Here is a 15,828-nt window from a genome sequence, read left to right on the forward strand (position 1 = left end):
TGCACATTAGAAAGTCTGAGCGGAACTGGAATTTAGATTTTCTTTCACAATTACAGGAAATGTTATCAATTTCTAATTCTTCACAAAAAGTTGCAGTTCTTAAAATCCAGAGTCTGAATTGTTCGGGTTTATAGCTCCTGCAAATACTACTACTATGCCCCAGCTGACTAATTTTTCAGTTTATTATTTCAGTTCCCTTTACAGTATGATTCATTTGTTTACAGGATGTTATGATTTGTCTTACTGATGTATGCGATAATGTTGCCACCTTTTGATACATTCACCTTTAAATATTGGACATATCCTCTTCCAAACTGGAATGACGCCAGTCCTCTGGTATTGTCCCAAGGCCAACTCCATGTAGAACAGAGGAATTCCCCCAAACATTGCCATTAATGTGTAGGGGATAAGAAAAGCACCTGAAATTAACCAGAGACCAGTTCTGAAAACAGGTATGAGAAATATTTAGTTACAGATTAAATCTATAAACTCAGGGTCAAATATTCTCATGCGTACTCTGGCTAAATAGGAACTGCCAATGTACAGTTGTAACCGTCCAGCTTCTAATATTCAATGTGCATATAGCAATTGCAATGTATGAATGATATATGCCAATGTATGATGTCATCTACTGTTAAATGCAGTAGATGAAACACCACCATATAATAACTGGCCCACAGTGCAATGGCAACTAGGCAATGTGCAATGGCAGGTACACCACTGTCTCAGTGTATAAAGACAAGCATCAGAATTCTCAAAGACAACTAGCCCAACACACGGTGACAATCTCTATAGTGATACCTATCAACTCACCCAAAGGGTTTCCCTGATTAAATGTAATTAGCAACTATTCAGTGGGCAATGATTATTTTATATGGAGATTTTTTTTTATAAAAGATTTGCTAGAATTCATGGTATCATGAGAAAGGTTTTGTCAGCATTATTGAACATGAAGTGTAAAAGACCCATTTTGAAAGAATTTTGTTTCTGATGCTTGAGTTCATTTTGTTTTTTTATCAAGTACAAACATAGAACAATTTCATTTAGTTTGGTCTGGTCAATGTTTGATTGGGGAACAAATATACTATTATTTGTTGGTGCCATAATTTGGACTTATTTCTTCTGCAAAGACTCTAATCAGTTACTAAAGACTGGTTTACCTTTGGGGTGAGTTCCAAAGGACAACAGTCTCTGCTATTTAGATTTATGAAGTGACAAGGCAGAAGCTTAAAATGTTATGGATTTTTTAAAAATCTTAAGCAAGAATATAAACGAAAGAGTTCAGATTCTGAAACATTTCCTTCTAATTGATGTGACCATTCCTTTCTGGGATTTCCAGATTTATAGAGAAGTTTGTTTGAAAAGTACCTGGACCCAAATTTAGCAATGTTTAGTGCAATAATAATGTTCACTGCTTAGTTCAGGATAAGTTTCCAACAAAACTGAATGGATTCTGGAATTTCAATTTCTATTTGCATATGACATTCAGCCTGGTGCCACCTGAATAGGGAATCTGTTTCAAAATCATCAAAATGAAGCCATCAAACAGACTGCAGTGAATCAGGTTGAAGAATTCTCACAGACAACATAGTCTAGAAGAAAAATGCATAGATTATAATTAATTTTTCAATCGTGTTACAGAGAGTGAAATGAAGTTTGGAATAAACACCCATAGGATTAAGTAGAAAGTGAAAGGTCAAAGGCAAACTTTTTAAATGTCTATTATTTTATCATGGAATAGATGGAATGATATTTCACATTTATACAATATTTTCTAGGACCAGAGATATTATTCTTCCCTAATCATAATGGTATAATAGGAGAAAGTGAGGTCTGCAGATGCTGGAGATCAGAGCTGAAAATGTGTTGCTGGAAAAGCGCAGCAGGTCAGGCAGCATCCAAGGAGCAGGAGAATCGACGTTTTGGGCATGAGCCCTTCTTAGAGCTCATAATGGTTAAATACAACGGTTTAGCGTCATTCAACGAAACTTAACAGTTTGAATGGCTTTGACAGGAATGTGGAAGAAGTAGACTTCATTTCAAATCACTGATTCTGTGCTGTCTGCTTCTGCAATGAATGCTACAGCGGGGAAAATCACGGTGTCACCGACAGTACATCTGGGGACGCCAGGAGTTGTGTCGGTTTTACCCAGAAGCGAGTGCAGACAACCGCAAAGTCCGGCCAATGATAAATAGGAAATACTAGCGTAATTCTGACGGGGATGGCTCACAAGTTCAAAGATGTATAACATTCAATCACATGCAATGATACTTGTCATAGTAATGGAAAGGAATTCGTTCCATCACCACAACGTGGGACGTGGCCTCCGGAAGGAAACTTTAAGTTGATTAGATGTTACCTACAAACACCAAACTTCCAAAAGCACAAAGTTCCAGCATAAAAAAAAGTGTTATTTTTAAGGCGATCTACACATTTCTTTTTGCGGGGTTATTCTTTTCCATCCTACCAATGAAACCTATTCTAAGCTTATTACAACTTATTACAGCAATTCCAATATTCACCTCGTGCTGTTTGGGATCTGATTAAGTCTACATCTGACACCGGTTTCTGGGAACTGTCACCGAGAGAGCCTGAGGGAGGTGGATAGAGTTTAATCTGGGAGTTTTTAAATGTCAAATGAACCTTTATGTCGTTTGACACTGATTGTCTCTTCAGGGTGAATCCATAAGGTTCACTTATATTTAGTAAATTCGACAAGAATTCGCCTTATTACCAGTAAGTTACCAGTGCTAAATGTTTTAGTCAATAGTTAGATGCAAGATGCAGTGTCTGCCACCAAGGGGTGCGTATTTACAATACCTCTTTGGGAGTGTCTGTCCGTTTCTTGTGCAGACAAAGTTGATGTGTATGTAGTGTTAACGAATGTAATACTTCTGTTACTATTTAAACGGACGCCAGTCATCTGGATTGGGCCACCTTCCTATATTTCATACTCCTGACACAGTCTAAATGTGTTTTCAAATCCTTGAACCAATTTAAATAATGCTTCAGCCGTCATGAATCGAACGGACACCCAATTGGCAATTCGTGATATATTTCAGTAGGATCAGCAATAATCACTTAGTATCAATTATTAGTCCAGCATTGCTTTCAGTTGCATCTCTCCATTTATCTATCCGTGCTGCCTAACTGTCGGTCCACCTATCTGTCCGTCAATCCATCCACAAAACTGTACTGTTATGTTCAACCTATCAAACTGATCGAACTGTTCATTATCTCTGTTCCTCCATCTACTCAGCAACACAATGTCAGGACACAATTATGTTATGAATCTCAACATGCCATGATACGTCTTCCCTGTTGCAACTAAATGTTGCTGTGCGGAGCACTAACAGTCCCACAGCTTTTTTTAAAAAATAGGGTCAGGTGCTAAAGACCAGAAATATTACTAACTTAACTGTATTTAAACAACGAACTGCATAGATTTCTAGCCAGGAATAAGTCGTGCGAATTGGAAGCTGGTCAGTAGGGAGCACAGGAGAGGTGACCAGGCTAAACAGCAAGGCTAACAGTAACTACAATTATCGTCAGAGCTTCGGGAAGCTGCGATTTGCGGCCAATTACATCTTCTGAAAGGAAAGATACATTGGCAGAAATGTAAGGCTTGTGTTGTACAATAACAGCACCTCCTGAGAGCCTGAATATTTTAAAACATCGTTTTAATTTTTTTGTGTATGTTAAAACGGATACAAGTAAAACAAATCACATACGAAAGTCTAAAGCAATGCTGGGATGATCTTGAATGATTTAAAATGCACCTAAGAAACCTGTTGAATTTATTAATTACTGAAGGTAAATACTTTATCAGTATAGTAATTTGCTCAGATATATTAATGTAGAAATGTGCTTGCAGAGAGTTTGGTCTGCAGGTCGTTAATCACAGACTTACCACCACCGTTTTGATAACAGATGTAAGGGAAGCGCCAGACATTGCCCAGATCCACCGCAAACCCAATGACTGACAGCAGGAAGTCCATTTTCTTGCCCCATTTGTCTCTCTGGTCCGGGGTCCGGAACGGCGCCGCTTGGATTTGGGTTCCGTGGGCACCAGGAGCCCCGGGGGACTGGGGCTGCGGGAGTACCGCGTATCCCGGGGAGGAACGGTGCTCACCACAGGCAAAGTCATTGTCCCCTAGCGCCACACAATCCCTGACCTTCTTGGCTGGCATGAGGAAGCCGTTCCTTCCCGGGCAGGTCTTGACGTGAGCGTTGGCTGAAGGAGTCCCCTCTGGAATGTCCCGACTTTGACCAAGGTTCCTGCAATCTCGTGTTCTACTCTCTCTAACGCTTCCCATATGAGCCTCTGACCTCCGAGTCTGTTCACCCAGGTACCAGTGTTCTCTTCAAACCTCGATCATCCTCTCCTTTATGTTGGGTAGGTGAGGACTCCAGAAGACCCAAACACAGCAAAAGTTCAATTCCAAATCTGTTCGATCCAGACCCAGCTCTTGCAGCTGTCCCCGGTCGGTAATTAAAAAGCCACAAAAGAGACAAATAAAAACATAGCTTTTTTTTTGCAAATGTACTTAACGGGTTCCCATGACGACGTGACGTCAATCTAAACCATCCAACATCACGGGAACACCTGGGGGAAAAAAAATCCTCTGGGCACAGTCACACAGGGTGGGACACGGAATACTCCCACTGTCTCAAAGTGGCAATCTCCAAAAGAAAAGCACAATCAATGCTAAGCTTGTCCCATCAGTAGGTCAGAGGAATAGCGAGGAAGGAGGGTCCCTGTGACAGTAACAGGGCGTTTAATTCCGCTCTGGTAGAGGGGTGCATCTTCAGAGAGCGCACACAGGAGGCAGCAAGTGGCCCTGAAGCCATACCAACCTGAGAGCAATACCACAGAGTGTAGCGTTTCGCTTTTGTGTAATCCCTTCGAAAACAAAAGCGCATCTCGGATTCAGTGAGAATTTTTACACTCACTTTCCATGTACCTTGTTTTTGTGTGTGGGGGTTATCCCTTCTCTTTCCACCCACGGCGTTTCAGTTTATTGACGCGCGCAGAATTGTAAGTGTTTTTTTGAGGTGACAAGTGCGTTACCACTTTTCAAAACTATTTCCCTGAGAGATTATTGGGGCGTTTCATCATCGAGACAGGTTCTATAAAATAGATATTGCTGGAAAAGCATCTGTGGAGACAAATTTCTGTTTTTGTTTCTGATTTACAGCATCGACAGTTCTTTCGGGTGATTTATTTAGGGTCTATTTATATGATCTTTTTACATAACGATAAAATGCATAGTAGATTTTTGATATATGGGCTTGCAAAAGCGACTCAGATTAATACAATTGAAAATGTGTTGCTGGTTAGGCAGCATCCAAGGAATAGGAAATTCGATGTTTCGGGCATAAGCCCTTCATCAGATTAATACAAATCATTCTTACTTGTAATGATAAAATGGATCTTATCTCGTTGATCTACATGTGACTAGCTTTAAATATACAGAGCCAACACTAAATCCCGGTTTGGTGAGGTAAAAATTAATTCGAGCTCCCTTTATTTATTGAGGGCTACAAGTCCTAAGTATACAGAATACCAACTGATGGCTTGTGAACTCTATTTAAATGTATTTAAAAAGAAAAATATATTGTTGCTGAAACGAAATTATAAAGCCCATTAACGATTCGAGCAAGCAAGATAGAGAAACCAATAACTAATAGTTATGGGTGGACACTGGGACTTGAAATATTGATGGACGGAACCTGGAAGGGATTTCAACAGAATACCAAGTGAATATAGCGATTTCTAAACATTAAACATGTATTTTTCGAAATGATATGAAATGAAGTTTTGCTTTGGATATTTTGCAGGCAGCTGGAGCGTACGAGAACCCTTAGTTTTAAGGAATGGCTGTAGCACAGATGGGGGCCATTCGGCCAATCCTGTCCATGCCAGTTTTGAGCAACCCAGCTCGTCCCATTGCCCTGTCCTATTTTTCAACTTCTATTCCTCTTCAGGCTAACAAGTGCTCACCACTGAAATGTTAAAATCTATTTCTCCTCCTCAGCAACAGCTGACACTCGGTCCTTTCCACCTGATTAAAAACCAGTTACAACTCCGTATATTTCAACGGGCTTTGAGTCCCGTCTTAATGTTTCAGGAGTGTTGGTCTGAGTTGCAGATCCGTCCGAATCATAAAGATTTTATTTCCCAGAAATACGGATCAAATTTTCCGGCTTGATATTTTGTATTCTGAATAGTGAAGAGCAAGGTGCCAAAATAAAGAATATTGAACGATTCCTGGTGAAAACCTGGCCACTTAAAATGAAATCACCACACCCAAAGCCAAATCACAACCAGCAGCAGATCCAAAAATATCTGAGTGCAAGACATTTACCGTTTAAAACGCCCAGCGAAAAGCTTGCTTTCCGCAAACTATGTTTTATTCATGAAATTTACAAAAGCATTCCACAAAATATTTCCATTTGAAAATTACAAAGAGTGCAATAAAATTAAACTTCTGTCCACGCATTCCCCTCTCTTAATAAATGCTTCGATATAATTGTACTCTTAATAGTCACGCTCCAGGTCAGACAGACAGCTTCAGAACAGTCAAAACTATTGCAAGTGCAATAGAATGGATTAAAATCAAACACATTCCAACTGCGGGAATAACTAAGAGTGTCCTAGAAATGTCCCAAAGTATTGAGGAAAGAATGTAACCGGAATGAACATTTCCGTGACACTGGTCCAAACTGGACCAATACCCACGTCCCCTTTAAACAATGCTGTAAACATTTGGATATTAAAACGGTTACTCGGTCTCGTTTTGAAGGGCTTATGCCCGAAACGTCGAATCTCCTGCTCCTTGGATGCTGCCTGACCTGCTGCGCTTTTCCAGCAACACATTTTCAGCTCGTTTTGAAGAACGGTATTTGCCCTCCCTGACTTAAAGGTGTATCCTGCACCAAGTCAGCTTCAACGAGAGTTTGTTGAACCGTTTGATGACCCACCCCCCAGTCAGTCACTTTGATTCTTTGAGGATGTGAGATAGATCAGGATTGGTGGTGAAATCCACCTCCTTCAGCAATCCTCGCCCCGCCCCATCCCCACCCCCAGCCAAATGCACTCCATCGTTGTTACTGTATTTGCACCGGGACTGGTAGCGTTAACACCGGGTGTATGGAGATTGTAATCTCTTTATTCAGCAGCCAAGCACTTAACATGTTATTAAACAAATCAACTGAGGAACGGTGGAAATGCTCAGCAAGTAGAATGTGGGGGGCACTGCTGCCTCACAGCGCCAGAGAACCCCGGGTTCAATTCCCGCCTCATGCAACTGTTCTGTGTGCACCTCCGGGTGCTCCCACAATCCAAAATGTGCAGGTTAGGTGAATTGGCCGTGTGAGATATTGGAGAATGGGTCTGGGTGGGTTGCTCTTCTACGGGTCAGTGTGGACTTGTTGGGCCAAAGGGCCTGTTTTCCACACTGTAAGTAACCTGTGAATATCACACTAAGGAGAAAAATATTGGTCTTTGCCCCAAACAGTGAAAGGTCCACATTTCAAACACTCCTTCCTCACTTCATCTTCACAGGTTCTGGTACAATTCCTCCTGGCTCTCTTCCCATTCCGGTTAAATATTCAGCCTTTCACATTTATGCTGTCATTTGAGAAAAGAATAACAATTTATTTGATCGCTACTTCGTTCAGGTCAACCTGCTCCAACACCTTTCTATATATATAAAAAAAGAGGGATTTGTTCATTGTTACCATTGACAAATAATTATTCGAATAAGAGAGAGATTGCAATGGGAAAGAGCGTTGAAAAAAAACGATGCCACCCCTGGAGAATTGAGCCCAGAGTCGATGTGGTGCCCTCGAAAACTGTGAGGATTCAAATTGATCATCTTATTGGTCATTTAGAACCTGTTCAATTCTACCGTTAGTAAAATCTCAAAACTCCTTGTGAAAGATACAGATGAGGAAAGTCAGAAACCTTCAGGGATCTACATTTTAATTGTTGGCTGTCAAATCTGCAAATTATTTTCACTTTTGAAAAAAAACAGAAAACTTAAAATTGCTTTTGTCTCTATGGTGCGTTAACCCTCAAAGCCCTCCAAATGCCCAGATTTGAAACGTGTTTAGGAACAATTTCTCATCGTTTGTGCGTGTGTGCGGAGAAACTGGGTGTGAGAATGACAGAATCATTAGGGCACTGAGGAGGCCACTTAGCCCACCTGCTCTGGGAGAAACGTCAGACTTGCTGAGTTTCTCCAGCACTTCTCTGTTTCTTTTTGTTGCTATTTTGAGTCTCCAGCATCCGCAGTGCTTTGCTCTAATTAATGAATTACCATCAGAAAAGGCAACAGTAAACGGCGTGTCTTCTCCGTTGATCAGATCAACATTGATTAGATTAGATTACTTACAGTGTGGAAACAGGCCCTTCGGTCCAACAAGTCCACACCGACCCGCCGAAGCGCAACCCACCCATATCCCTACATTTACCACTTACCTAACACTACGGGCAATTTAGCATGACCAATTCACCTGACCTGCACATCTTTGGACTGTGGGAGGAAACCGGAGCACCCGGAGGAAACCCACGCAGACACGGGAGAACGTGCAAACTCCACACAGTAAATCATTCACATCTGACACTTTATCAGAAACTCAGGGAGATTCGTTGTTATTGTTTAATAAATACGGGGTGGATTCTATTTCAAACAATACAATGAGTAATTTGTGGCGGGTACGTTCGTGTATGGGATCATTAGCAAATTTAAAACACAGTAAATGGGTACATGTTAGCCAGATTCTGTATATGGTAGAGTGAAAGTCATAAGCTACTGACAAATGCTGGACTGGCTGCCATTTTCCAGGATTGCTCATTCTTAAAGCATAAACTGCCACAGGTCAGCTCAATCCTGAGTGCCACTGCATCTAGCCGCTGGGGGGCCCTCTAGTGCTGCAATGGTAATGTTCATGCCCCTAAGCCAAGAGGTCTGGGTACAAGTCCCATCTGCCCCAGCAGCATGTAATAGCATCACTCAACAGCTTGATTAGAAAAAAATAGGTTAGGCTTGTGGGTGGCACGGTGGCACAGTGGTTAGCACTGCTGCCTCACAGCGCCAGAGACCCGGGTTCAATTCCTGCCTCAGGTGACTGTGTGGAGTTTTCACGTTCTCCCCGTGTCTGCGTGGGTTTCCTCCGGCTTCCTCCCACAATCCAAAGATGTGTGGGTCAGGTGAATTGGCCATGCTAAATTGCCTCTAACCTTAGGCTAGGGGTACAGGAGGGTTGCGCTTCGGTGGGTCAGTGTGGACTTGTTGGGCCGAAGGGCCTGTTTCCACACTGTAAGTAATCTAATCTAAATAGTTTAATAAAAGCATAGTTCTGCAGGTTGCCTCCCAGCCTAACTGTAAGCCTTGATCATGTATATCTTGGTTATGGCTATGTGGCAGCAGGCTGTGGAGGGGGTCATGTCTGCCACTCTTCTGCCATTATATTAATGCCAGAGTCTGTTTGGAGAAGCACACAGTGCCCAACAATACTCAATGCCTTTAGACAGAGGTGGGCCCTGCAGGGGCTAAATTGCCTTATTTCTCCTGCCAACTCCATTTTGATTTTGCAGCCCTCACCCTCTCTCTACCTCACCCTCACCCTTGATGGTTTGTATTGACCTTGACAGGCTTTGCACATAAATTATTCAATTGGGTGATTTACTGGTGGTGGTTAACAGATGGAAGAAATACCATGGCTGATTTGGTTTTAGGAAACAATGTTCAGTAGTGTGTAAGAGCACTTCTGAACATAAACAAAAGGCCACTGGTATAAGGACACTTGTGGTGCACTTAGTGTCCCTACCTTTGGGACAGAAGACCTGGATTCAACTCCTACCTGTTGCAGAGGTATGTCATTACATTAGGTCTGATCATGCTACTGGACTATAACTGGAACTCCAGGGTTATATTCTGGGCACATTGGTTTAATCCCATTATAGCAGGTGGTTAAATTTGAATTTACTGAAAAAAGCTGACCACAAATGATCATGTGTCATTGCCAGTTGTTGTAAAAATAAATAGATCCACTAGAGGGCTCTTGTGGCACTGTGGTAATGTCCCTACCTCTGAGCCCGGAGACCAGAGTTGAAGTCTCACCTGCTCCAGAGATGTGTCATAACATTTCTGAACTGTCTGATTAGAACTATTAGAATCTGAGCCAAGTGAATGACCATGGATTTGAAGGGGTAGAGTAAGGTTGATTGATGGTTTGGAGGAAAGCTGCTGGGCAGATGAGATTTGACGTAAAGTTGTATCATTTTGGATAGTCAATGTGTCCCAGTCCTAAAGGGTTTGAATGCCAGAAAGACAATAAGACCAACAAACAAGCACACATATAACTCAAAGGGACCAATGTTCAGGGCAGAAGGATCAATGAACATAAACTGTCACATGTTCACATATACTGGCACACTCATACGCTTAGTTTAATCCTTCTATAAATATGATTATTTTACAGAGAACATTTTGCAAGTTTCGTCAGGGTTGCTCCCCATATAAGGGATGCACTCAACCATGTATTGGCATCGAATGTAAGTGCCCAAAAGTATCTGTTTAACCTAAACAATAGGGAGACCAAAGGAGTCGATTGGGCAATAGCACAATAGGATAGGGGTTACTTGTAAAGTTAGAACTGATAATGTATTCTGGAAGTATCATTTTCTAATGACAGTCCATGTAAAACAAGAGTCAAACTGAAGGAGCTCACATTTACAATTATCTCAGAATGTTATTTCAGTATTTGGTGCAGGCTGCATGGTCATTAGAACATGAAATAAACGGGCAAAAGTAAGGAGTACAGATACTGGAGATCAGAGTCTAGATTAGAGTGGTGCTGGGAAAGCGCAGCAGGTCAGGCAGCATTCAAGGAGCAGGAAAATTGATGTTTTGGGCAAAACATCAGGAATTCCTGATGAAGGGTTTTTGCCATGAAATAAGTGGACCCCAGGTCATTTCACGATTACATTCATTAATTTCCTGGGGAAACAACAAATACCTTGTCAATTTATATATACCATACAAACCAAATGCAGGCAGATGGGATTAGTTTAGAATGGCATCATGATCAGCCCAGACATGGTAGGCTGAGGGGGCTGTTTCTGTGTTGTACTATTCTAAATTCTTAATATAAATCACAGGAATCTTCAAAAATATCTGACTCCAAATATTAGTTTTTAGATTTCTAGATGGTATATCATAACAATGTAGCTTTTCGTACATAACCCTTTGCGTTGTTCAGTGCAACTGGGCAAAGAAGTGCAGATGGAGGTCATTCACTTTGGGAGGAAGAATAGAGGCATGGACTATTTTCTAAATGGGGAGAATATTCAGAAGTTTGAAGTGCAAAGAGACTTGGGAGTTCCAGCCTAGGATTCTCTCAAGGTAAACTCACAGTTTGAGTCAGTAGTTAGGAAGGCAAATGCAATGTTGACATTTATTTTGAGAAGACTTGAATATAAAAGCAGGGATGTACTTCTGAAGCTCTGTTATGCGCTGGTCAGACCACATTTGGAGTATTGTGCACAGTTTTGAGCCCCATATCTCTCTACTGGCCCTGGAGTGAGTTCAGAGGAGATTGACAAGAATGGTTCCAGGAATGAAAAGCTTAACATATGAGGACCCTTTGAGAACTCTGGGTCTATACTCAAAGGAGTTTAGAAGTGGGGGCGTGGGGGGAACTAATCGAAACTTAACAAATACTAAAGTACCTGGAATAGAAAATGTTGGGAAGATACCATTCGTAGGAGAGACTAGGACCCGAAGGCCCAGCCTGAGTGTAAAGGAAAGACCTTTTAGAATGGAGATAAGGAGAAACGTCCTCAGCCAGAGGGTGGTGAATCAATGGAATTCACTGCCACAGAAGGCTATGGAGGCCAGGGTCATTGAGTATATTTAAGACGGAGATAGATAGGTTCTTGACTGTCAAGGGGATTGAGGGTTATGGGGAGAAAGCGGGAGAATGAGATTGAGAAACTTATCAACGGATTGAAAAGTGGAGCAAACCCGCTGGGCTGAATAGCCTAATTTCTGCTCCTATGTCTTATGGTCTTTTCCAAAGGCAAAATAGACATGCTTTCTTTTAGCAACTTTTGTGTCTGTGAAAGATGTCCAAAGTATTTAAACTTACAATGAATTACTTTGAAATGATGTTACTATTGCAGATTGTGAGGTTCTTTACACAGCAAAAGTGATGAATACCTATTTTAGAACCACTTCATGCATGTCACAGACTTTTAAAAATTAAAAGGTTTTATAAATTGGTATTGGTCCTCCAGAGAGTGAGATTGGGGAATTCATGGTAGATATTAAGGAAATCAGGGGAGTGGTGGTAGAATGGTAACATCTCTGGGCTAATAGTTCAGATTCCCAGCCTCTGGGAACATAGGCTCAAATTGCCGATAGCAGATGGTGAAATTTGAATTCAGTTTATAAAAAATGGTTATTAACATATTAATGACTATGCTACTACTGTCACAAAAACTCACCTGGTTCGCTAATGCTCCTTTAGTGAAAGGCATCTGCTGGCCTACATGTCACCCCAGACCAACAAGTAATTGCTGTAATTTGTAAAATGTTGAAACCTCAGCACAAACCACTGTGGGATTTGACTTGTCTCATCCTGCCAATCTCTCAGAGACTGTTCCTGCTTTCTGTCAGCCAGCCAATTTTCTCTCCATGCAAATGTGTTATCTCTATATCACAGGCTTTTATTGTTTGCTATAGCCATTGATACGATACCTTGCCAAATGTCTTCTGGAAGTCCAAACACAACATGTGTATTGGCTCCCCTTTATCTACAACACTTGATACTCCTTCAACGGACTCCAATAAAATGGTTAATCATAATTTCTCCTTGACAAAGCCATACTTACTCTTCCTGATTACATGAGGTTCTTTAAGTACAGAGTGATTGATTCTAATACTTTCTCAATGACAAATATCACGCTAACTGGCCTATGGTATCCTGTTTTCCACCTCGCTCCTTTTTGATTATGTTGATGAGGGGAATAGCTAAATTTGCAGGCAGCACTAAGATAGTTAGGAAAGTGTATTGTGAAGCAAACATAAGGATGTTGCTGATGGATATAGATAGGTTGAGTAATTAGGCAAAAGTATGGCAGATATAGTATAATGTAGGAAAATGTAAAGTTGTTCTAACTGAGCAGGCCAAGTAAAAAGTTTTACTTAACAGGGAACTACTATGGAATTCCACGGTGCAATTTCATTCTCCTGATTTAAGGAAGAATATAAATGTGTTTGCAGCATTTATGAGTAGGTTTGCTAGATTGATACCTGGAATGAATGGGTTATCTTATGAAGATAGATTGGTCAGGTTGGGCTTGTTTCAGTTGGAATTTAGAAGAATTTAGGAATCATTTAGCTGTTGTGTGTAACAATCTGAATTGTAAGATACTTTTTTGACGTTATATCTTAATAACATCATTAAGGAGAGGCTAAATCTGATTCAGTTTGTCAGTGTACAGTACTGAAACTGCCTATCCGAGACATTAGCTTATTATGGTGGCAGTGAGAACAAACTGATGACAAAGCATTCACTGCTGCATTGAAATCACTGCAGCTGTGCTCCTGGAAGATCAAATGGTTCATGAAAGAATGTTTACATTATACAGTGTGTTGTTCTATTTTTAATCTAATGACACTTTCCAAAGCCTTGTTGGTTTAATTTGTGATTTGTCAGTTGAGCAAATTCAGTCTCACTTGTTTCCTGATCATAAGAGAAAAGGATCCAGTGGAAAACTGTTCCAATATTCACAATAGAATTTTGACACTGACAAAAGCAACAAGGTTCTGAATGATAGCAGGTGCCAAACTGGTATAGATTACAGACACAGGCAGCTCTAGTGTTTACGTTTTGGTGTACAATTGAAAGCTTTTGCACATTTTAGTTATTCTTTTCCATTTTTGTTCTTTTACCTTGTACGTGCAGAGACTCTCACATATTCACAGTCCTCTAGTAGCTTCAACATAGCAGTGTTTCTTCATGTTTGTGAATATAATCAGTGACAGTAGGATCATAGGACAGCACACAAGCGAGGCCCAGTTCTCCCACAAGCGTGCAATGTCTAAGAGGTTTCAGTGGATTGCATTTGGGATCACTGGCTGATTTCCCCCTCTTTAACACTTCAGCATGTCTAGTGGTGTAGTGGGTAGCATCGCTGCCTCACAGCCAGAAGCTCTGGGTTCAAATCCCACTCCAGAGCTTGATAGCCAAGGGAGGCGTCTTCTTAATTCAGTGAAAGAGGTGGAGGATCAGCTTGTAAATCTATCTGACCATATCCCAATGGCAGTTGGCGAGCATGGGGATGATTTCCAGTCTGCCACATGGCAGAAAGAAAATGAAACCTGTACCTTCACTATCCATAGATCCAACTGCAACATGCCATAAAAGTTTATGTTGCCATAGCAACATGGACCCCTTGGGCTTGGTTGACTTCATTAGCTGAATAGCCAGTGTTTATCAGGTTGGTGTCAACGAAACAAGGTTTGATCCTCAGTATGACTTGGGTAGAATTGAGACCTACCTCCTTGCTCTGTCTTTGCTGTGAATTCTGGCAGTGTAGTGTGGATGCTTTCCAGCAGGGAACTCAAGAAGAAGAACTCCTGCGCAGCGAGTCAATCACATCGCTCCTATCTCTGTCAAAGCAGAGGTGATCTAACTACGAATCAAGATCAAAGTTGAAATTTTCTGGTCTGAAGAGTTGAGTATTAAGTACTATTTGTACTCTTTGAAATATTTGGGAAATGATTTTCAATTACAGCATATAGAAAAGACATTTAAAATATTAGCTATCCTTGTTAATACCTGTGTGTCTACTCATGACACAATGAACCACAACAATTTTTAGAAGTTAAGAATTTATCAGCACAGAACTAATACGCAATTGCAAAATAAATTATAGACTAGACTTACATGAGGAAGGTAGCTTGACACATCTACCCAGACAAGAAGTACAGTCTTCCAATCACAGAATGACTGAGCTTTTGTTTTCAGATGTACCTTACGTTCAGCAATGTGAAGAACTATATGACATCAGATGTAATTTTTCCTTCACAACTTAACCTGATATCTTCTTCCCTATTTGTTTTCTGCAATATATTATCTTATCTGGAGCATTACTCATGAATATTCAGCCCACTTTCGTGTATAATTCAAAACAACAGAGGGCAGCATGATAACACACGATTGTCCTTTGAACACCACATCTGACATTTTCAAGAAACCAACATGTTCACATATTGATGAGCTTCATTTAATTTATTTCTCCATTCAAATGTTTTCCTTTTCAAGTTGTCATATATCATGTACCTGGGCAGAAATAGCTTGGCAAACCTGTTTGCACAATACTATTTTGCACATGGCTTCTTTGGTTGCATGAGACTAAATAATTTATCTCAGTTTTTGGAGCCTCCTAGTATAGAAATAACCTGTATCCACTCAGTGACTCCTGAAGAAGATGAAAGCTCTCATAGCTTTTCAGAGGTTCTTCAAAACAGAATATTTCTTTAAGCGGCTCCATGTTGATTTTACTTAATATTTTCTCCCTGTGAAATGCATTAGAACATTTTATTGTGTTAAAGATACAATACAAATGGAAGTTGTTGTCATGGCTTTGAAATCATGCTACATGAAGATTAGCGTACAAATATATTTAATGCAGTTTGGTTTGACCATTACTTTGGTCCTGCCATTTAAAATGTAAGGGTTATTAATGGTTCTGGGATTTGCTGCTGGAACTGTCAGGCAGGTTTGACTTACACACAGATGTAATCCAT

The 15,828-nt window shown here is 40.7% G+C and overlaps 1 protein-coding gene across 1 annotated transcript in view; it reads right to left on the reverse strand.

The window, feature by feature from the left end:
* The window catches only part of slc6a4b (solute carrier family 6 member 4b), a 54,910-nt gene extending 50,593 nt beyond the window's left edge, over window positions 1-4,317 (reverse strand). The window contains exons 1-2 of the mRNA XM_060844132.1: window positions 3,912-4,317; window positions 285-419 (exon numbers count right to left, since the gene is read on the reverse strand). Coding sequence (XP_060700115.1) covers window positions 285-419; window positions 3,912-4,317 — 541 coding nt within the window. The remainder of the gene's footprint in view (window positions 1-284; window positions 420-3,911) is intronic.
* Between the last annotated feature and the right edge of the window lie 11,511 nt (window positions 4,318-15,828).

Source organism: Hemiscyllium ocellatum, chromosome 24, assembly GCF_020745735.1.
Source record: "Hemiscyllium ocellatum isolate sHemOce1 chromosome 24, sHemOce1.pat.X.cur, whole genome shotgun sequence".
In the NCBI taxonomy this organism is placed as follows: Eukaryota; Metazoa; Chordata; class Chondrichthyes; order Orectolobiformes; family Hemiscylliidae; genus Hemiscyllium; species Hemiscyllium ocellatum.